The sequence below is a fragment of the Triticum dicoccoides genome, chromosome 3B (genome assembly GCF_002162155.2).
Source record: "Triticum dicoccoides isolate Atlit2015 ecotype Zavitan chromosome 3B, WEW_v2.0, whole genome shotgun sequence".
NCBI classification, from domain to species: Eukaryota; Viridiplantae; Streptophyta; class Magnoliopsida; order Poales; family Poaceae; genus Triticum; species Triticum dicoccoides.
The window spans coordinates 3,524,036-3,548,096 of record NC_041385.1 but is presented as its reverse complement, the minus strand read 5'-3'; the positions used below and the strand labels follow the sequence as shown (position 1 = coordinate 3,548,096).

The following is a 24,061-nucleotide window of genomic DNA, read 5'->3' as shown; positions in this document are numbered from 1 at the left end:
AGACGCTTGGACAAACATTGTTGATAAACTCAATCAAAGATTTCATGTATCCTTCACAGTAGTTCAAGTGAAGCAAAAGGAGCAGGATCTAAAGAGAGATTTCAAAGTTGTAAAAGGCTTAGTATCTGAAAGTGGTTTTGGTTGGGATCATGACCGAAAGATGGTGGTGGCTCCAGATAATGTTTGGGCTGCACTAGAGGCACGTAAAAACAAGGACGCCCTCATATGGCGAGAAAAATCATTTCCATACTACGAAGATCTCTTCGCTCTATATGATGGTGAGCTTCAAATCATTAACTTAATTGGGCCCAAATGTTTTTTTTGCTGATTCTTATAACTCTTTTTGATTTACATAATTGATGTAGGACGGTATGCTGAAGGAAGGAGTTGCCATGGCATGGATTATTATGTGAGCAAAGCAACATGACTCTCACGGGTTCCAACATCACGGTAACCACAATTGCAAGGGCTGGAGATGCATTTACACACACCTACACCAACCATACATGCTCCTGGTGATTCATCCATGCGGTTTGACATTGAAGAAGATATTGATAACACAGATTGGTTTTCCAGAAATAATACATTCACTCAAGTCGAGGCAAACTCGACTCAAGGAAATGACTCGGCATTACATGCTCCATCACAAGTTGAAACAATGTTAACTCCCTCACTACATGTTGGACAGACCTTGCATGAATTTCGACAAGTTGTACATCGCAATCCTAGGCCATCTAGCTCTGCCCCTGAAGCTACTAGCACCAAGAGAGCAAAAAGGCAAAAGACCACAAGTATTGGTGATTTTCATGAGAGATACCTGCAACTCAAAAGAGAAGAAATAGATCGGTATGCAGCCATTGAGGAGAGGAAATTAAGGGACCCCTTCAGCATCAAGAAATGCATCAAAGCACTTGAAAGGTTGGACGGTCTTCTGATGGCAGATATGCTAAAAGCAGTCGACATCTTCACCAACAGCAAGGAAAACAAGGAAGTATTTCTGTCATTTTCAAGTAATGAATTGCGGTTGGGTTGGTTGACTGGAAAACTTCGGAATACCTAAACAAATGGAACTAGTATTTCGTACTAGGGGAGGACTAGCATGAACTGTGATATATTTTGTGCATGTGCATTTATGGGCACATGGTTATGATCCTTGCGTAGGTAACTTGTAGTAGGGTGTGCTATATTTTGTACATGTGCATTTCTGGACACATGAGTATGCTCCTTCGCATAGTAGTAGTAGGCTGTGGTATATTTTGTGCATGTGCATTACTAGGCACATGAGTATGGAAGTGTGAAACTCGTTTGACTGGTAATGCAATGTTTAATGGCTCTTAAAGCAATGTCTTTATGGAGTGTTTGACTAGAATAATCATATTAAGTGGAGTACAGTACAACCAAATAATTAAGTAACATAAGAGTAAATTACACAATACATATGCTTATCTTCTAGCAATATAATCTGCCCACATTTGCATAGCCATGGCATCTCGCATCTCATTTCCGGCATGTCGCAAGTTGTTAAATACCATCACATCTCTATTGTATTTGGCATCGCCATCTGGTACATCCTTCATATTGCTTTCATTAATATCCATTGTAGCTCTCTCGGGCAACGTCATATCTCCATTGTGTAGCCTTATGAAATTGTGCAATACACAACAAGCTACAACAGTATCAACTTGTGTGTCAATATCAAACATGGTAGCTGCTTTTAGTATGGGGCTTTCAATATGCCAATAATTACTTCGACATGATTTCGTTGCTGAGAATGTCGACGGTTAAATAACTCCTTGTAGCATTGTGGCCTTTGTCTTCCTTGTTCTTGTAAATGATATCTAGTTCCTCGGTATGGGGCAATGAATTGGGTTGTATTTGCATACCCCGCATCTACTAGATAAAACTTTCCAGGAGGTACATTGAATCCATGCTCAAGTGCATCTTGTAGAACCCTTGCATCTGATGCAGATCCCTCCCATCCAGCATGTACATGCACAAACTTCATGTCAAAGTCACATGCAACCATTACGTTTTGTGAAAGACCTTGCTTTCTATTTCTATATGGATCTTATTGCCCAGGCGGAATAGTCATTGGAAAGTGAATACCATCAATAGCTCCAATATAGTTCTGCAGATTTAATTCTACAATTAGATATATACATATAAGTTATATTTACTCAATACCTATTCACCATGATCGGACTTGAAAACATACCTTAAAGTACAAAAGCTTTGGGTTACTTAATATATGATGCTGGTGTACAGAAGGTTGTATATAGATGCATGTGAGCTGCGTAATCGCATTGAGCACGGCATGGAACTAAGTACTAATTGAATCTGCACCATGCTGGAATCTGTTTTGCAATGTTTTGCTGGTTGCATTCTTTGATACTGCATATAAAAATATGGCTACTTGCTCTTGCACAGAAATATACCTTGCATCCTTCAGAAGGTGCTTTTCACAGAGTTTTTGTACTACACCTTGAAAGATATCTCTCTCCATATGAAAACGCCATTCACATAGAACTTCATGGCCGGTAAGCGCTTCATGCACATAAGTAGCTCCATTGAGGATGGATGTATGTATTGCTCTCCTTTCAGATGACTGGGATGAGCTGCCTTCTAGTGTAGGGAGTACAAAAAGTACAAATTCATCTTCATTTCTTGACCGCCGGCTGTAGTTTGGGTCCATTGACTCTAGGAGTGAATGGATTGCTGCTACTAGAATGAAATGTATGTTCCTGAGTAGTGCTTGCAGGAGAGGAGAAGAGATGAGAAGCAAGTTGCTGGCAAGTGCATTGTATGTACTTATCTAGCAATAGAAAGAAGCAACGACTAGATACATCAACGGCAAGAATGCAATGCCTAGCCACATAACGGCTATTTTTGTTTCCAAGTTGCAGGTTCAAACCTTTTCCTTTGTCCAGAACACCCCATAGATTCCCATTCCTCTGCTTTTGGAGCCTCTAGGTTTCACTTTGCACTCCATCCCATTCCTACGCATTTTTCTATTCCTTTGCTTTCTGAACCCACATTGCGAACAAGGCCTTATTTTTTATTCTTCAACTTTGTGCCCTGAAATGTGTTACATCTCACCTTATCAATTTTATTTGGTGATAAAATAATACATATCTACCGGCTACAAGTAGGAGGGGATTTTATGATATACATTCACTATAATGACAAATCGATGGTTGCAGTAATAGTCCGACAAGATATTTGGATCTCCCAGAAGTAGGAAGATCTGATAAATTATACATGATGGCAAATACAAACTTCATCGATGGTATTGAGCTTGGGCCTATTCATCTTGAAGAAGCTAGAGGATGGTCAGGCAGGACCATCCAAGCCCTCAAGTCAATTGAAGACGTTACACAAGACAAATGTGCAGCAAAGAAAAAGGCAAAAGGAGAAAGGCCCGAAGAACTATACTGCTACAATGGAGTCCCATTCAAACGGAGTTAGAGAGTGATCTAGAACTTTTAGAAGATATCATGCTCCTTTATAGATAAGATCCTAAGCATAGAAGGTTTGAGCTAGTGGACCTGCCTGTGCGCCTGGGTCGAGAGTGTCCCTTGAGTGATGTTTTAGACACCGAGTTGACGGAGGATGAAGATAAACACAATGATTCACTGTTTTTAGTCCAGCCTCTCTTGCGTTTCAATCGCAACAAAGGGCTGGCAACAGATGAGGCCAACAATAATCTAGAAAAGACAATGGATGGTGCAGATGGGAGTGATGAAAGGCACAAATCAAATGGAACTTCGGAGACGGAGCATCTTGGTCTAGGTATATATGCACAAGCAAGAATCAACAGAATTGGAGTATCATGTCATTCGGGCATTAACTGAGTCACTAAAGATAACAGAGGATAAATGTGAAACAAGCAAAGGTTCAACTACTATTCGCAACCTCGGCAATACATACTATGCAAGCTACACGTTGCAATGTTGTCGAGCTATTCTGGAGCTGCAATTTCAGTTGAGAAGGTACTTCTAGTCCCTTAGTTCTCCTCTATGGTTGTATCTCAAATGACATAGGCTAACCATTGTCTGCTTGTTTGTTTTCTAGATACTTAAAAGGTTCAAGAAATCCAAATGTTTCTCATTCATTGCATGAACTAATAAATTCCCTCCATGACGCTATAACACGACTTGGAGAAGGTGATAAACCTTTTCGTCCCCAGAAATTTTCCAAGGTCAGCACGTGCACGCCATCTCTTGTGTTATTCTTGTGTCAAATTGTTTTCATCTGGGCAGTACTAGTTTTATAAAAACAAAGTATTTGATGCATCAAGGCTAATAATAATGCATACTTCCTCTAATTTGAGCTGATACTGCGTCAGGTGTATCAATATTTTCGAGAAACAGAAGATGGTCTTTATAAGCAACAAGTACCTTCTAACAATCTCAACTAATACGATGGAGGTGTAAAGTTCTATGAATAGAAGATGGATGGAAATATCATTACCAACCAATTGTTGACATCTAGTTGGTGCAATTTCCACCCAAAGTTACTGTGTTCATCTTTACCACTGGAGCAACCATCTCATCATAGTGAATTCCATAAGTTTGACTATATCCTATGGCGACCAATTTAGCCTGTCCACACTTGTCATTAGTATGCCTACATCTAGGCCTCTAGATCAACCCGTAGCAGCAGACTAAAACCATGAGAAGTCTCTAGTTCCACTAATATTTTAAGCCAACCCCTGGAAATCTGTTGCAGTTGTGCTCTTCTTTATTTCTGGTAATTTTTAGCTTTCATTCCTTTTTCTAAGAAAATTGGAGTCACTTTATTTTATAAATTGAATACTATTTTTTTAAATATATATTTGGTAGGATATGGCAGAGTGCCTTTACCGTATGATTGAGACTCTCTCAGGCACTCTTTGAAGAGAAGAAAGCTTCGTTTTAAAATAATTTCCATTTCGAGACAATGTTTATAATTCGTTACATCTGATACAATTTTTTTTGTATAGTGGTTTTGTTTTGGATCCTGTGAGGGAAATTTTTGGAATTGAAATGATAAGCATGTTTTCCATCTTTCTTTATTTCTCACTCTCTCATTCTATATATTTCACACACATATGTTTTCTTTGTGCACAGCTGTATTTTTATGCCTTTCCACTACTTAGAGGTGAAAAAATACCCAGAACCTTTTATCAGCTGAATTGTGCAGTCAACGGTCAAATTGATGATTTGGACCAAGGGCTTGAGAAAGTAAGTTTCTGATGGTGGGTTTTGTGTCTGCAAATTCATGCTATACATGTGCTTGCATATGATTCATGTGTTTTGTTTTTTCTACATGTTTTGCATTTAGCAAAATAAAAAATCTGCAAGTTGCCACCGTAACAATATTATAGTACTTTCATTCATGCTTGTTGAATAGAGGAGCAACTCTTCATATCCATACCCACTTCTTCGTATCCCAGTACCATGTAAAAAGATGATAGGTTATAATTTATTCACATATAATGTACAGATTATTTTTTCAAATACTTGACAATCCAGTTTCATCGTGTGATACATGAGGGAAAAGCCGGCCGAGCAATAAAAACATTGCAAGTAAGTTGTATTTTTCTAGTTTCATTTTTATTGCCCCACAATATTTTCCTAAATTGATAGGTGCTTATCTATATAATATCTAATAATTTTACACAAAAAAATAATCCTAGCAGAAAGTAGGATTCCCTTCTCGACTTGACATGCACATACATTGCTCGAAGGTACTAAAATCCGAGATACAGGGCAAGAGGAAGGTAACAACGCAATTTTTCTGTTTTATTGTGGAAATCAATTATATGGCAATTACATTTAAATGGAAATCATCATTGCAGTTGTCAAAAACTTGGGAAGGCACGGGAATATATGGTTTAATTGCAGTCGTCATTCATGAGGGGAAAACTTCGAATTCTGGCCACTACACAACTTTCGTTAAAGAGGACGACATATGGATTCGTTGATTTTCGCCCCAGACAATAAGTTATAATGATTTGTAAAAGCAAACTAGAGAACCAAAAGTTTCCGAACGTTAATGTGATGCATTTGTTTTCAGGATAGAAGGTCCATATGACTACTATAAAGTAGCTCCAGGAGATGAAAAGAGCCTGGATAAAGGCCACATAGGTAACAATGACGTAAATTAATCTCTATAGCTTCCCTTATTGCATAGTGTAGAGATGAGAGAGGGACGTACCAGTAGCAGAGCCTGTGTCTCTCATATTGGGGGTGCACTCTTCACGTAAGGGATGAACCCGTCCCCTTTAGGTCAGTCTAGGATGGGCATGAGCCAATAGGATGGGCCACACTTATAACACATAGCTTAGAGCTAGTTAGGTGTGGAACATTTAGCTGCTAGAGATCATACTGCAATCGGTCTATATATCTTTTAAATTCACATGGAAATGCACTATGCATGATGAAGTGTTTTTGTGTTTGTAATCAAGGATTGTGTTGTCTATGCACATGACCAGCAAAATAAATGTAAATATATGCTTGTTTTAATGTGACTACAATCTTATCTGAACGAGCTATCTATATATTCTATAATCTAAGTCTATGTCGTAATTGCTCCATTTTGTATCCATGATAGGCAAACCGTATAATTGTTTATATGCTTCCTTCAGATAAGTTTCAACATAGCTCAGAAGAAGTTAATTGCTAGAACATTTTTCTAGACTCAACATAAAGGTAGATGTGCTACTGTGCTATAGATTTGATTGGGTAGAACCATACTTGTGGATATGATTGAAGCAATGGACACACATGTGCATTGAGAAAATCTGACGTTAGTGCCAGAAATGATGAGAGCCTTGTGAGGAAACTTTGATTAATTTTTATCTTCAAGTGAAAAATGTTCAGGCTCAGTATTTGATAAGTTCATATAATCGGGTTTTGTTTAAAACAGATGTTATTTAAGAGTAGCCTATCAATTTTTGTGATATTACATCATTTTTTTCCTTAGCACTATTTCACACCCAAATTGTTGTTATCTTTAATAGTTACTATATTAAATTCTGGAGTTGGTGAATTTTTTGCGATTTGTCAATCTATTCCCTCATTCCATATATATAGGGCCTAATACATTTTTCGTGGTTGCCTTTGATTATTGATAATATTAATAATATATGAGATGTATAATGTGGAAATTATATCATTACAAGCTCCTTCCACATACGAATTTGATGGTGTGCTTTGTGTAACTTGCATGGCATATATTATTGCTCTAACATATGGTCAAAGTTAGTCTCGAGAAACACATTAGCCCCTATATACATGGAAGGAGGGAGTAGCAAATTTGATGGAAAATGACAGCACTTGACATGGAACAGGTAATTAGGAAATGCAAGCACGATTTGCCTTTCTTTAGCCATAGTTACATAGTGGTTTCTATGCATGATATGAAATGCTACTCAAGACACCATCTACCCAAACCAATGCACATGGCCCGAGACACTTTATACTTGGTGTTAGGCTGGTCATAGTGGGAAGTAACTTAGATTAGTAACATGCATATGTTACTAGTCTATGTTACTATACCTTCATAGTGGCTATTAACTATGTATAGTATCATGCAAACCTTCATTTATTTAGAGGTAGACTCATTTTGCCTTGGTGTGTGTTATGTTATGGTAACATATTATGTTACCATAAACATCTCTCTCCTTATTAACTACTTGCCAAATAAGAAAATTTGTGTTGCGGTACGTTATGTTACTAGCTAAATTAGGCTGGTCATAGTGGGAGATAACTTACATGCATATGTTACTAGTCTATGTTACTACCTTCATAGTGGGTAGTGACATATGTGTGGTACAATGCAGCCCTTCATTTATTTAGTTGTAGAATCATTTTACCTTGGTTGTGTTACGTATCTCTCCCCATTAAAAGCTTGCCACAGAAGCAATCTTGCCCTGGAGTGCATTATGTTACTAACTAAGTTACCCCATCATGACCAACCTTACTCCTACTATGACAAACCTTAGAGGAAGAATTGCTACTTGCATTGAGTCTTGGCTGGGTCCACCGTAATTAACAGAATTAATGTGATCACTTGTCGCATCCTTTCGCCAAACCATCATTTTATCGTGCACTTATCTTGAACCTCGGTGATCTCTTGGTTATGCACGTGTAGACTACAAAGTCGAAGTCTACATTCCTCAATATATCACCGAAAATCACTCAGAAGTGCACTAAATAAATAGTTTTGAGCTCATAGTAAAAAAATAAGAATTGTTACAGCTGTAATACCAACCAAGATTGCTCTAGGGTGATCAGTATTAGTCGCATAGATTTTCATTCTCCTTTCTCTTTTATTGATAAAAATTCAGTGTCTAGGTAATTAGCAAAACCAAAAAACATTTTTGATTTTGAACATGCATAGAAAATATACTCTATGAATAAAAAAGGAAGTTAAAAGCAGATAAATAATAAAACAGAATAAATAGATGGAAAAGACCTGTACAGAAAAAATAAAGAAAAAATAGGATCAAAATGGTAAAACGATTTTATGTATGAAGGTCCAGGGAGTAGATTTATCTTAAAATAGATAATGAACCGATGGCTGGATGATTGGCGTTGGCGGGGGTTTGATCTCTAGGATCAGCACAGGTGTCTCTTCGAGGGTAGTTTCTCCAGTTTTCTGGTTTCTCACACGTCTACGCACCTAATGGGATCACCGCATGCATGAGTCGGACCACCCCTAACACAACACCGGACCCGTGCGTGTATGAGCTAGTCATGCTTAGAGCATGTATTTTCCCTAAGCTTCCAAATAGCCAACAACACACCAGATATACCGGGGGCAATCACACTTCGACAACTAACATGGAGAAGTGCCAGCATTAGCAGGTCGGACCCCGTCTCTCCTGGACCAACAGATACTTGGACACTTGTCCGGAGCACAATGCAATATCCCTTCTCCATGAAAGGAAGCCAGCACCATCTGGGTGCCGCACTACTGCGAGCGGCACTAACATCCAACAGGCGTGGGCCTCCACCGGCTATGGCCAACCACGCAGGAACACCCATAGAGGAACATGGAGGCAGATCTATCATGGCTACAGAGGTAGTAACAGTTTGGCAGTGATATATTCATATATCGATGTCGATCAACATGCGTTAATGAGCTACTCCTTTTTGCAAAGCCAGTCGGGGCAAAATTCAGTGGACATCATGCGAGTAGTGCACGTAAATTAACAATGATCAACAGAAGTTGCCTCCACAGATACTTGAGTGCACACACGCACGCTCAAGCTAGATGATCTAAGGAGGAAAAAAACGTACGTATATGTGCGTTGACTTGACACTACAGAACCCTAGCTAGCTTGCTAGAGCTTGAGGCTAAGATCAAGGTGCTGCTGATGCTGCTCGTGGTCGTCGACAAGCCTGCTAGTAGGCGTACGTGCGGGCTGCGAGGTCGGCGGCAGCATGGACGTCGCGGCGGCCGGCTGGTTGGCTGCCCCTGCCGCGGGAAGGTAGAGGTGGGCGTTCCAGCTGCCGGCGGCCCTCTCCTTCTTGTGCGCGTTCTGGTGGCCCCCCAACGCCTGCGACTTGAGGAAGGTCTTACCGCAGAAGAGGCACGAGAAGAGCCTCCCACCACCATGGCCATGGTAATTGCCACCGGCGCCTGTAGAAGAAGGAAGAACAACATCTGCTGCAGCCCAACAAGAGGAAGGTGGTGGTGGTGGTGGTGACACAGGGGCCAGTGTTAGAGACAGGTCCAGAGAAGCAGCGCCTGCCGCCGCCACCGTAGGCGAAGCTGCTTCCATAGGAGATGAATGGCCGTCCATACCTCCACCTTCCTCCATGGAAGTGGTGTGGAGCTATGCAGTGGGTTTTGAGTGGCGACGTTTGTTATAGCTGCCATGAAAGGAAGCCTACAACTTCCTAAATGTGGGAGTCGCATTAAGTATTATGAGCAGCACAGTGGGCCCCAACGGCTGTAGCGCGCTAACGACAAAGGACCTTGGACTTGGAGGTCCAGCGTGTCTACAGTGGTTAAAGTAGTTTTGGTAGTTGTGATCCTTGTCGACCATCAGTTCTCATCGTGCGTTATTCATAGGGCTGTGGAGTGGACCCACAAACAAAATCTAGTGGGGGTAGATCTCGCCAAAATAGATCTTGGCAAGCAAAAGACAACTATCGTGGGTTGGGTGTACCAAGCAAGTTTAAATTCCTTGGTCCATTGGAGTTGAAAGTTTTAGATTTACGCGGATTTATTTCAAAAGATGATGTTCAATTTCACAATTTATTTGATGTGATTTCTTAGTTCTTAAAAAAGCATTTTTAAGGGCTTGTGCTACTTAACATATGGTATCTGTCCATTTTTGACCAAAACAAAACTCTTTGCTGATTAGTTCGACTCCATGCACACATTTGTACTCCCTCCGTACCTGAATATTTGTCTTTCTAGATATTTCAACAAGTAACTACATACGAAGCAAAATAAGTAAATTTACACTTTAAAATATGTCTATATACATCCGTATGTAATAGTTCATTTGAAATGTCTAGAAAGACAAATATTTAAGAACAGAGGGAGGATTAGCTTGTACTCCTAGTGTAGACTGAAGAACGAACCTCAGCATCAAAGCAAGACACGAAGTACGTGGACGATGCCATGGGCATGAAAGGCATGCTCCCACACTAGTAGAAAACCAGGCATTTGTCCCGGTTCGTAAGGGCCTTTAGTCCCGCTTCATGAACCGGGAATAATGGGTCATTACTAATACCTTCCCCCTTTAGTCTCGGTTCTTATACGAACCGGGACAGATGGGCATCCACGTGGCCGCTGCGGGCAGCCCATGCAAGGCGGACTTTGGTCCCGGTTGGTGACATAAACCGGGACCAAAAGGCTTCCACGCGTCAGCAGCTGGCTGAAGCTGAGGTTTTTCTTTTTTTTTAAAAAAAGTGGCTGGTTTAGGGGTTTTGGGGGTTATTTTTAGGTTGTTATTAGCTAGCTAATAGAGAGAAGTGTCCTCTCTTATATCTTCGTTCTTGGTTTACCAACGCTACTACTATGTTCATTTCACCCGCAGATATATAATAACTCATGCATGCTCGCATCATACATCATCATATATAATAACAAGTCCTACTAATCATGCATCATCATATAACTTCTACTCGTTATTAATAATAAGTCATACGATCATCATCCTCATAGTCATCGAACCCAACCCTACATAATTGTTCTTAGCACATGATCATCAGTATCAGGTAGGACCTAAACACCCTTAAGGTAAAATAGCATAAAACAATATAGACTCTGACTCTCCATTATGAAGAATGAAGATCATCCTGTCTCCAATTCTTGCGCTTCGCTGCCTTTTGCTTCCAAGAAGCTCCTTATGACTGTCCATACATTTTTTCCATTCTTTGCTTGTCATGTCTCCACTTCTTTTAGAAACCCGGTATGGGCAGTTGAGATTCGTCGGAAGACCTGGTTGTATGTTCAAAACATGAAGGCTACCGTGCGTATACATCAGATGAGGCACACAATCATTCGGGATTATTTGTTGAAAAATATAGTAATAACTTCGTAGTTAGCAATGATGTACTAGTTTTAGAAGTATGCAAAAAGATGCACGGATGTCGTAATAGTCAAAAATCTTACCAGGGTATCTCCATGGTAGTTACCGTAGTTCAACACATGCACTAGTGGCACATATTGACCATAATGTTGAGGAGTTCGATTGTAGACATTGTAATTCTCAAGATCAGTAGAAAATGCGATCAGATGATTTTTCTCCTCATAAGTTAATTCGGAGCCATCGGTGTAGTGGGTTTTGTCTACCATCTTCCGCACATTATTTGAAGAATGAAAATAAGCTGTCAACTATTTTGAAATAAACAATATAAATTACTTAATAACTATGTTAAGCTCACATGGGGGAAGAATTGGAGGTGTATCCACAAGGACCCAAATCTCCATATGGTCTTGCTCGATTGTAGGATCACCAAGATCCATGGTGACAAGCATACCCTCAGCAAAACCATACATCTTGCAAAGTGCTTTCCAATTTTTGCAACCAAAATGGGTTACACTCTCAGCATTGTACAATTTTACTTTAAAATCTACACCATGATGGGTCCTTAGGAGAATTTTTTTGGTTTTCATACTTTCATGGTCTTCAAAACCCATCCTCTTCAAGACATAGCGTCTTGCATAGCATGGGATAAGCTAGTCGAATTGGAAAAGATGAAAAATACACGTTAAAATAGTTGAAGTTGTGCTTAATTACGAAAAAAACTATTGTCGTCGTTGCGTACCGTATGAACATCGAAGGTCTCCTCGAGCTTAATGCTGAAGCGCCGATCTTCGTCCAGCTCAATGAACCTGTCGCACATACCTCGGTCGTCGTGGCACCAATCGCACTCCCTCGGGCGGTTTTCATCGTCCGAGTACGACATTTTCGGCCTATGTTCATAATTCAAATATTAAACTTGTACAATTAAATATATGTACTAAAAAACCTAAATTAGATCATTATTATTAATCACGGGTTGACTATCGGTGATGGTACGTAGCTCCTCCTTTCATTCCCGAGTGCATTATTACACCAAATTGTCTAGCACATGAGAATGAAGGAGAAGCTACCCCCACGACGGCGTGGATGATGGAGGGGGCTCCTAGATTTTTGCATAGTGCTCTCCAATTTTAGCATTCAAAATAGGAGTACTTTTCCAATATGAGCATTCAGTAAGCAAAACCAAATCATAAAATAAAGTAGTATTCAAATTAGCATGCATTCAATTATAAGCAAAAGTACATCATCTCTTGTGTTCGTACATCGTCAAATATTATCACTAATACTCCTCGAATACTATCATACATATAGCATCACTAATACAGCTAGAACCGTAGCGACCGACGGGTATCGTCGCGGGCGGTGGACACCCAAAGATAAGGAACCATCACAGGATCATAGCTCCAGTGAGATCCCTGAAGAACCTGCTAGGTATTGTCGAACCTGCCCTCCAATGCAACCATGTAGCGACGGACGTGCTCGTCCTCCTCGTTGACATGATGACGTAACACCTCCGCGGTGTCCGGAAGCCTCGGCACCGTCACTAGCCCACGTGACCGCCACCAAACAAGAATCGGGTCAACAACGGGCTGCCTCCTCACCAACCTACGTCCCCCGAAAGGTAGCACCTCCCAATACCAGCCCGATGGAGCCCAGTCCCGAACATGGCCCTGATCAAACAGGCCTCCACCGCCGAGTCGACGACGACGAGGATGCGGGATAGGCATCGTTGACGTCGATGCGGGAACTACTTCTATATATAGTTAAATAAAATAGTTTATTAAATCAACTAGCTAGTTCAACTATATATGAAGCACTTACTATAAATAAAATAAAGTAGTACTTACTAAAAATAAACTAGTTTAACTATAGTTTTATTATTTTTCTAACTAATTATGGGTCATTATCGGTCATACAAGCATCTACAACCATGGATACCTGATTTGGGTTGCCAAACACCCACCAAACTGCCCACCACCCCGCGCCAACGCGACCATGAAGCCACCCACGCCGTCTCACCATCGGAGAGGAGAAACTTGGCAGCAGTAGTGAGACATTGGGGGAGCCTGGATTCATCTCTGATATTGTTAATGCATGAAACCTTAGAAATTTGTCAAGGAATACATGCTTTTTTGATGGGTGAAAGGACTACATATAGTTCGCGAGAGAATCAGTATGGGTGAAAGGACTACATATAGTTAGTGAGAGAATAAGTATGCATACTGTAGGTGTTTCCCCTACTGTTTCCCAGTTATAAAAAGACAGAATAATCCTGTTGAAACTTCAAGCCATTAAAATTGAAATAATGTGAATAACATTAGAACTACATGTTGCGAGAATAAATGGTGTATGTGTGCAATTACATTCTGGACAGTGGCTTCACTGTAAGCATTAATTCTGAATACACTTCTTTGTCAAGCCTGACTAAAAGTCTCACACACGAAGTCAGAGGTACAAGAGCTGCTATTGTCTTTTCTTTACTTTACTTTTTTTTGACGGGATTGTCTTTTCTTTATTTTGGTAGGACATGAGTTGATACTACTGGATCAGATTACTTCATAAAGGAGGTAACACTAAATTTTTTGTTAAAAAGTCCAGGTAAAACACATGATTATTCATGTGTGTGGAAATTAGATTGCACTGCTTCTGCAACCGGCTTACAATGTGACAAATCACAAGAACAAAGGTAAAAGCATGTATATATTCGCATAGTTCTTAATATTATATTATTGAGGTGGTAATATGGGATCTGGGGACTGAGAAGATGGTGAGTGCGCTCCCAACGGCTACTGTACGGCTCGGCGACCTTGGCGACGCGCTCGGTCCGCGGGCGGAGGAGGAGGCGGCCAGCTGCGAGGAGGAGTGGACGGCGGTGCAGACGGGCGCGGGGGGCAAGGCGGCTCACGCTGCCCCGCCCCCCTCCGCCCGACGTCGGGCGGCAGCCGCCTCTGGGCGCTGGCGGGGGAAAGTTCCGAGGACGACGAGGTAAGTCAGGTGAGTGATGGTGGGAGTGTGGGTTCGACTTCGACGCGGGCATGCTTGACGTGCTCGCTGGCTGATTTTGTTGCGCACGCCGAGGAGCGGGGAGCCTCCGGTCGGGCGGGTCGCCGCCGGCGGTTTGCGCCCGGTGGCCGTGGCGCAGGGCGCCTTGCGGCGTCGCATGGCGGGGTGCCACAGGGTCGCCAGGGGGCGGATGCCCTTGCGCTCCTGACGGCGGCGAGGGAGGCCGCGACGTAGGAGCTGGCTCGGCTGGACTCGGAGCCTCGGCGGCCGGAGGCCGCGCAGGGCGGCGGCGGCGGGGAGGCGCCGTCTCCGCTCGGAGGGGAACTCACTAGGGTTTCCTCGGCTGGGCCGCGGTCCACTGCTGGGCCGCTGGCGTCAGTTGGGCCGCTCGGTCAGTTGGGGGCCCACATCACGCCCCTCGGGGCCCGACGCCACAGGGATGGGGTCAGTCCAGGAATTGGGAGCCGGCCGTGAGCTGGTGGAGGCCCAGGAGGCCCAGGGGCCGCTGGCGCGGCCCGAGGCCCGGTCGGACGGTGCGCCGCTAGGGTTGCCTCCCCGCCTCCCCTATAAATGGGTGTGGGTGCGCCGTGGCGCGCTAGATCCCACCTTAGGGTTTCCAGCCACCACTGCTCAGATCCGCCGCTACGGATATAGAGCCCGTCGGCTGCGCCGTCTGTCCCCTCCCCCTCCTCTCCGACGCTCCTTCGTCGAGGTGGTGCGGATGGGCTCGCGTGGAGAGCGACGCAGGGAGAAGCCTCCGATGTCACCTCCCTTGGATCCAGTGGCTGAGCGGAAGCGCGAGCGCGACCTGTGTGCCAAGGCCAAGGTGCAGCTCGCTATCCAGGAGGCAGAGGCGAGTGGCTGGGGGCCGCCGCCGCCGTGGTGGATCAAGGAGCAGGAGCGCAAGTACCAGAAGAAGGAGGAGCATCGGCGGCGTGGGCTCGAGAAGAAGAAGGAGCTGAAGCGCAAGGAGATGCAGCATCCTCTCGGCGGCGACCGGATCGGCGACCCCTACGCCAAGAAGCAGAAGCAGCGGCCGGGGCCCGGTGTGGATCTACATCGGGCTGTGCCTGCGCTGCCGGGGGTGTCGTCTGCGTCCAAGGGCACGGCGGCCGAGCCAATACCGGTGGAGGCGGAGGCGGCGGACGAGCCGGAGTGCTTCAAATGTGGGAGGGTCGGCCACTACCAGAACGAGTGCGCGTTCAAGCCCCTCTGCATCCTCTGTCAAGAAGAAGGCCACGCATCGGCCTACTGCCCGACCCGTGGCAAACCACTGCAGCTGCAGATTATGGGGAACGCGATTCCGGGCCAGGGCTTCTTCTGCTTGCCGTACGTGGAGGGCCAGGAGCTCATTGCTGCGGACGAAGGGCTGGGCTTGGACGCGGCCTACATCTCTGCCGCCCCGGGCCTACTCTCCGCGGCGATTCTGGAGGCGGAACCGCCACACCTTTTCGAGGGAGAATGGGACTGGCAGGTGCTCCCGGTCGGCACGGATCGATTCTCGGTGGTGTTTCCCGACAAGGCGATGCTAAGGATGGCGACGCGAAGCGGAAAGCTGTACCTCTCCCTCAACAATATCATGGCAGAGATCCGGGAGGCGCGCGAGGAGGAGCCCAAGGCCATGTCCATGCCCGAGGTGTGGGTGAAGCTGTGGGGCGTTCCCCCCAAACAGCGAAGGGTCGATCGGCTCATGGCGGCCACCACCATGATCGGCCGCCCCATCGCGGTCGACGAGCTATCCCTGATCCGGGTGGGTCTGGTGTGGATGCAGTTCGCCTGCCGTGCTCCTGACAAGCTGCGTGGGCGCGTTGAGCTTTGGTTCAACGGGGAGGGGTATGACATCAAGCTGGAGCCTGAGCTGGCAGTGTCGGGGCGCGGCGCGGCTCCACCTCTGCCCCCACCATCTAATGGCAAAGGCCTCGGCGACAAGGACAAGGACAAGGGCGAGGACCACGACAACGACGAGAGCATGGGCGATGACTCCATCAACACAGCGGCGTGGGACAAACTGGGCATCAACGACAAGACCATGGACAAGACGGCGGGCCCACCCAAGGGCAGGGGGGCGGCTTCGGCTGCGCCTTCCGGTGCGTCGGGCGCCCTTCTAGAGGTGAACCAGTACGGCTCCAACATGGCCCTCGACTCCGAGGCAGAGCGGGGTGCGACTGCCTCCTGCGACTCGGGGCATCGTTCCTCTCTCCTGCCTGGCATGCGGTCCCCGGGGCTCGGAGGTGGCGCGCTTGGGGGCGGCTCCGACATGTGGCTGTCCCCTTCCTCCGGTGGTGCGAGAAAGAGCGGCTCGGTGAGGCAGGCGAAGAAGCCCACGGGCCGCAAGGTGGCGTCGATCCCCCAATGGAGAACCTGGGCGCGCCACCCACCCCCAAGCAGGCGGTCATGGTGTTGGCCTCTCCTCTGGCTCCGTCTGGCGGCGGTGCTGCGTCTGCCTTGTCGGGCCTGGCCGCTGTCCTTCGGGCGGAGGCCGTGGCGCTCCCGGTGGTCAAGGCACGACGCTCCAAGGCGGTGGCCGCGGATCCTACCCCGACGCGCACCAGTGGCCGTCCCAAGGGAGCCAAGGGCAACCTGTCATCGCTCCAACGCGCCCAACTTCTACAGGCCGAGAAGAACATGGAGATTGACAGTAATCCCCCCTTCCTCTCGCTTTACGATTCTAGATTTCTTTTCGGACTCGCATCTGGGGGCTGTTTTGGGGGACAGTGGGGTGGACTTAGCTAGTGAGGGAGAGGACCGATCGCTAATTTCGTTAGTCTGTTCGAAAGAACTTGCGCAGGCAGCCCTTGCTAGTGCTGCAGCTGCGCGTGCGGCCACATCGGCAGAGGGAGTAGGGGCACCCTCGACCATGGTTGCGCAGCCCGATCGGAGCACGGAACCCGCAGGGGATGTTTCCGCAGCTGCTCCTCGTCTGCCCCAAAGGACGAGGCGCGTGGCAAAGACGGTGACCTCGCGTGGGATCCGTCTCCGTAACCGCATTATTTGATGTGTTTCCTTTTTTGGAACATCCGTGGCTTCGACCATGCTGGGAGATGGACCCAGCTTAAAGATTATATGCGCAATGAGGGCATTGACGCAGTAGGTATCCAGGAAACCATCAAGGCTGAGTTCCGCCATCATGAGTTGCTGGCGATTGATCCCCTGGAACGATTCGTGTGGCATTGGTCCCCGGCCCGCGGCCACTCGGGTGGCATGCTCATGGGCGTTAGCAATCTTTGCTTTGAGGTGCTGTCTTGGGAGATAGGCACTTTCTTTGTCTCTGCCCACGTTAGACATAGGGCGTCGATGCGGGAGTGGGTGATGCTGGTGGTTTACGGACCCGCTGACCACTCGCGATCGCTCGAATTTCTAAACGAGCTTCAGGCCAGGGTGGGCCTCGCGCAAGTCCAGCAGTTGCCGCTGGTGATGGGGGGCGATTTCAATCTAATCCGCTCTCGCGCGGATAAGAACAATGCAAACATTAACTGGAACAGTGTCACCATGTTCAACAATGCGATTGCAGCCATGGCACTTAGGGAAGTGGCCAGGTCTGGAGCGCGGTTCACCTGGACCAACAAACAACTATCGCCAGTGCGGTCTGTTCTAGATAGAGTTTTTGTTACGGCCGAATGGGAGCTATGGTTCCTGCTGTGCTCATTGGTCGCCGAAACTAGGATCGGGTCTGACCATGTGCCTATGGTCCTGTCCACCGGGGAGGACAGGATCAAGCGTAGCCCGCGTTTCTTCTCCGAAACTGCTTGGTTCGAAATACCTGATTTTGATCAGATATTCCGGCTCAAGTGGGAGGCCTGTGTGAATAGGCTCGGCCCCCAGCGGGGCCCCATGGAGTTGTGGGTCGCGTCCGGGGCGGGCCTGCGTGCGTCCCTTAAGGGCTGGGGGGCCAACCAGGGACGCGAAGACAAACTTCGTCGAGCCCGTCTTGTCCAGGAGTTTGCGGTTCTGGATGCAGGCCGATGCTCGCGCTTTCTCTGGACCCGAGTGGGCCCATCGGTACGACCTGGAGGGACAGGTGGAGTCGCTCCTCCGTGCTGAGGAGGAGTATTGGCGGCGGAGAGGGGGACTTAAATGGACCTTGAAAGGCGATGCGAACACGCAATACTTCCACGCCTTCGCAAACGGCCGCCGCCGCAAGTGTGCCATCCTTCGACTGCAATCCGACCAGGGGCTGCTGTTGCGTCAGGATGACATAGTGCGGCACGTCTATCAGCTCTACATCCAACTGATGGGCTCGAGTGAGCCTCAAATGGCTCGCCTCTGCGGGGACATGTGGGGTCCGGAGGGCAGGGTGTCTGAGGCCGAAAACGATGCGCTAGGCCTCGCCTTCACCACCCAGGAAATAGATGCCGCCATCCACGGCATGAAGTCTGACACGGCCCCGGGTCCGGATGGATGGCCGGTGGCCATGTTCAAACGCTTCTGGGCTCTCTTACAGGACCAGATTTTCGGGGTCTGTAATGGTTTCATGCATGGTCAAGTTGACATCTCGCGTCTAAACTTTGGGATCCTCTCCCTCATCCCTAAAGTGCAGGGGGCTGATAACATTAGGCAGTTTAGACCCATTGCGTTGATCAACGTCCCTTTTAAGATATGCGCCAAAGCCTGCTCGTCGCGTTTATCCCCGGTGGCTCACCGTATTATCAGTAGGAACCAGTCCGCGTTCATCCTTGGGCGACACATTTTGGAGGGGCCTCTCGCTTTTCTCGAGATTGTTCACTCACTCAAACGTTCTCATGCGCCCGCGATTCTTCTTAAACTAGATTTCGAAAAATCGTACGATCGGGTCAATTGGGAATTCCTTAGACAAGTTCTCCTGGGAAGAGGATTCTCGACCGTCTGGGTTCACCGCATGATGCAACTGGTCTCAGCGGGCCAGACAGCTATCGCGGTTAATGGGGAAGTAGGCCAATACTTTCGTAACAAACCTGCACTAATGTGTCTCAGATTTGCCCCTTTTCTACTAGTGGTACTAGACTTGCCATGGCTTCTCGTATATTCATGAATTTATTTCATATTTTCATAGGGCTGATAGTATGTGCGTGTATATGAGCATCTACAATTATACTGCTTTAAAATAAAGGTGATGAAGCACGGTTATCAACACACATCACTGGCCACCAAACTGCTAATGATCTCCACATCTTTTTCTCTTTTGGCGGCAATGATCTGCAAATCTGTAGCCACGGATAGATGTAGCTAGGGCGCGAGGTTCAAATGATATCGAGAAATAAGGATTCCAGTCATCCTCCCGCCTCCTCAGCGATTTGGGCTTCCTGGCCGTTGGATCGAAGCGCTTGATGCGATCTAAGCCGTTGGATCGAGCCCTGGAATGACCTCCTCCGTCGGATAAAAAATAGTTACTCCTGCAATGAACAGTTTCACCCCGTTCGTGCCACCGCGCGTAAATAGCTTGCCCCGCCGGGGGCATTTTCGTCATTTCACTTGCGCGGGGTATAAAAGGGCCGGCTCCCGTGGAGGCAACCCTAGCTGGCTCCCCTCCCCCTCCCGCGCGCCTCCTCTCCCCCCTCTCTCTCGTTCCCCTCCCCTCCCCTCGCGCCTCCTCTCCTCCCGCCCGCATCGCCGCCGTCGCCGCCACCGCCACCCACCGCCTCTAACCACGCCGTCAGCATCCATCCACTGCTCCGGCGCCGCCTAGATGCGCCGCAATAGAGCCCCCCAGCCCTCCTGTCCACTCTCTCGATCCCCAATGTCGCCACCTTGGTCGCCGACCAATTTCGGCTGCTCCGGTGAGCTCCGGCACCGCCCAACACACACATGGCTACTCCTTGGCGAGCTCTACTAGCTTCACTGCGTCGGTCTACTTTTCCTTGCCTCCTGCGGTCATCCCCATCGATTTCCCCCGCTAGGGTTTCGGTGGTGGGGGTGGACCTCGCCTCCGGCGGCCGCCTTCTCGTTGCCCCGATCTCTCGATCCCCATGGATGCGCCCCTGCAGAAGAGAAGATGCGGGCCAGTGGATTCACCCCTTGGGGGGTCGATTCCTCCGAGCCGGCGGTTTGCAGGGCCGGCTAGGAGCGGCACGTACCCCGTCCAAGCGTCGGTGGTGACGACCCGGCGGATCGAGGCTGACCCCCAACGGCGCTGGCGCTGCGTCGGGTACTTCCTTTGCCGGCGCCACCCTCCACCCCTTCTCCTCCGTCACTAGTAGAAAAGGGGGCAATGGTCCAGGCCGGTCCAGCCCATTAGTCCCGGTTCAATCCAGAACCGGGACCAATGGTGGCATTGGACCCGGTTCTTGAGCCCCGGGGGCCGGCCGGGCCACGTGGGCCATTGGTCCCGGTTCGTCTGGACCTTTTGGTCCCGGTTGGTGGGACGAACCGGGACCAATGGGCCTCGCTCCTGGCCCACCATCATAAATCCCGGTTGGTGGCACGAACCGGGACCAAAGGCCAACCTTTAGTCCCGGTTCGTGCTATCAACCGGGACCAATGGTGGTGCCTATATATACCCCCTGCTCGCGAGCAGAGCACTCCTAGTGCTCTGTTTTTCGTGGCCGGCGAGGGGAGAGCTTTGTGGTGCTCTAGCTCTATGCACACGAGGTGTTCGATGGAATGCCCGAGCCACACTACTTAAGCTTTCTCCCCTCCAAGCTCGACCGCCAAGCTCCATTTTCCTCAATATTTGTCTAGATTTAGCGGTCCATCACGCCCCGTCCCCGTCTTCACCGTCGTCGATCACCCGCGCCGATCTCATCGCCGGCACCACCGTGGTGAGCCTCTTGTTCTTATCTACTTTCTGAAAGGAAAAATATTCTTACTTGTATTTTTAGATAGATACTTGTATTATTTTCTTACTTTTATTATTGCATCTTATATAGTGCGATGGTTTTGGTATCCGCCCCCGTCGGCCTCGTCCTGTCTATGATTCGGATGTGGTATATATTATCTTTTCATAACTATTGGTTCATTTATTGTTTATGACAATTATGCCGACCAACGTGACATAGATTTTATTTATCTAGGAGGTTGTTGAACCGGAAATTCCAACCGACCCTATTGTCGAGAGGTTAAATTTAGTTGAAGAAGAAAACAATTTCTTGAAGGAAAAAATTAGAAAAATTGAGGAGGAGAAGATGATATTGGAGTTGCATGTTGCGGATGTCGTCGATTATCACAAGATCAAGATGGATGCAATGCGCTTGAAGATTAGAAAGATTAGAAAATATGCCATTCATACCGAGGCTTGGTATCATTATGCCGTTGGATCAGTTGTTACATTGATTGCGATTATGATCGCATTTGTTTTCGCATTGAAATGTTTTACATAGTTTCAGTGTATGGTTTAATTAATTTAGATGCTCTGCAGAGCTTTATGTTGTTAGATGAGAACTATGTATGTACTTTGGTTTTAATGTGATGATGAACTTCTATTAATTTGGTCACTTCATTATATAATGCACGCAGATGAACCGGCAATGGATGTACGGTTCAAGACACACCTCCGAGTACATTAAGGGCGTGCATGATTTTCTCGAAGTGGCTGAGGCAAACAAGCAGAATGGTTTTATGTGTTGTCCATGCCCTATATGTGGGAATACGAAGTCTTACTCTGACCGGAAAATCCTCCACACCCACCTGCTTTACAAGGGTTTCATGCCACACTATAATGTTTGGACGAGGCACGGAGAAATAGGGGTTATGATGGAAGACGGCGAAGAAGAAGAGTACGATGACAACTATGTGCCCCCTGAATACGGTGATGCTCCTGAAGATCAAGAGGAACCAGACGATGTGCACGATGCTGCTGCAATGGGCGAAGCTGCTGAAGATCAAGAGGAACCAGACGATGTGCCCGATGATGATGATCTCCACCGGGTCATTGTCGATGCAAGGACGCAATGTGAAAGTCAAAAGGAGAAGCTGAAGTTCGATCGCATGCTAGAGGACCACAAAAAAGGGTTGTACCCCAATTGCGAAGATGGCAACACAAAGCTCGGTACCGTACTGGAATTGCTGCAGTGGAAGGCAGAGAATGCTGTGCTTGACAAAGGATTTGAGAAGCTACTTAAAATATTGAAGAAGAAACTTCCAAAGGATAACGAATTGCCCGACAGTACATACGCAGCAAAGAAGGTCGTATGCCCTCTAGGATTGGAGGTGCAGAAGATACATGCATGCCCTAATGACTGCATCCTCTACCGCGGTGCGTACAAGGATCTGAACGCATGCCCGGTATGCGGTGCATTACGGTATAAGATCAGACGAGATGACCCTGGTGATGTTGATGGCGAGCCCCGCAGGAAGAGGGTTCCTGCGAAGGTGATGTGGTATGCTCCTATAATACCACAGTTGAAACATCTGTTCAGAAATGGAGAGCATGCCAAGTTGATGCGATGGCACAGTGAGGACCGTAAGAAAGACGGGAAGTTGAGAGCACCCGCTGACGGGTCCCAGTGGAGAAAAATCGAGAGAAAGTACTAGGATGAGTTTGCAAGTGAGCCAAGAAACGTATGGTTTGCTTTAAGCGCGGATGACATTAATCCTTTCGGGGAGCAGAGCAGCAATCACAGCACCTGGCCCGTGACTCTATGTATGTGTAACCTTCCTCCTTGGATGTGCATGAAGCGGAAGTTCATTATGATGCCAGTTCTCCTCCAAGGCCCTAAGCAACCCGGCAATGACATTGATGTGTACCTAAGGCCATTAGTTGAAGAACTTTTACAGCTGTGGAATGGAAACGGTGTACGTACGCGGGATGAGCACAAACAGGAGGAATTTAACCTAAAGGCGTTGCAGGTTCTTCTCCCTTTCTCTCCCTCACTCTCCCTCACTCCCTCTCCCTCTCTCTCTCTCTCCAAGGCTGACTTGCGGCTTGATCTATTGTTTTTTAGGTTGTTGCTCGCGGTTGGTTGCAAGGATAGGTGTTGCGATGGTCAATTTCTCCTAGGAAGGTTTGTCTTCAACCTCTGGAGGTTTGTCTTTGACTATGCTCCGAGAGGTGTCACGGTCTGAGAGGATACAGTGGGATGGCCATATATGCTAGAGTGCTTGGTAGCCTGTTGTTAACACCTGCTCATAACTTCAGAATTTGTTTTATATGTGTGCATATGGACAAATTAGTGGGCATGATTTATATGTGTGCATATGGCCAAATTCTCTGGGAACAGAGTGACCCCTCGTTTCCTTCCGTTTGGTTACACTTTGTGCCATAATTTGATTGGTCGACGGGCACAGAAAGAAAGGGAGGACAAATTGCTTCTTGCGTAAGTTAGTGTTATATTCTTTGTCTGAATTTTAGTCTACATGACACGACAACCAGTGGCATATAGGATGTTTTCAACTGTTTTTTGGGGCAAATGACAATTATAGTAACTAAAATGACCCCATTAGTAATATCTGTTATCTCTTTAATTAAGCCTTAGAAATCAGGACATGTGATAGATGGTCTGCGGATTTTATTTCAGAATATTGTTAGCACAACATGCATGATATTCGTGCATTAGCCACATGTATGTTAGTCCCAACTCCCAAAATGACTTTTTTTTACTATAGATGGTACCA

At 46.8% G+C, this 24,061-nt stretch overlaps 1 protein-coding gene across 1 annotated transcript; it reads right to left on the bottom strand.

The window, feature by feature from the left end:
- Window positions 1-9,181: 9,181 nt before the first annotated feature.
- Window positions 9,182-9,811, bottom strand: LOC119280393 (zinc finger protein 2-like). Its single transcript, XM_037561255.1, has one exon. The coding sequence runs from the start codon at window positions 9,809-9,811 to the stop codon at window positions 9,332-9,334; it is 480 nt and encodes a 159-aa protein (XP_037417152.1). The 3' UTR covers window positions 9,182-9,331.
- Between the last annotated feature and the right edge of the window lie 14,250 nt (window positions 9,812-24,061).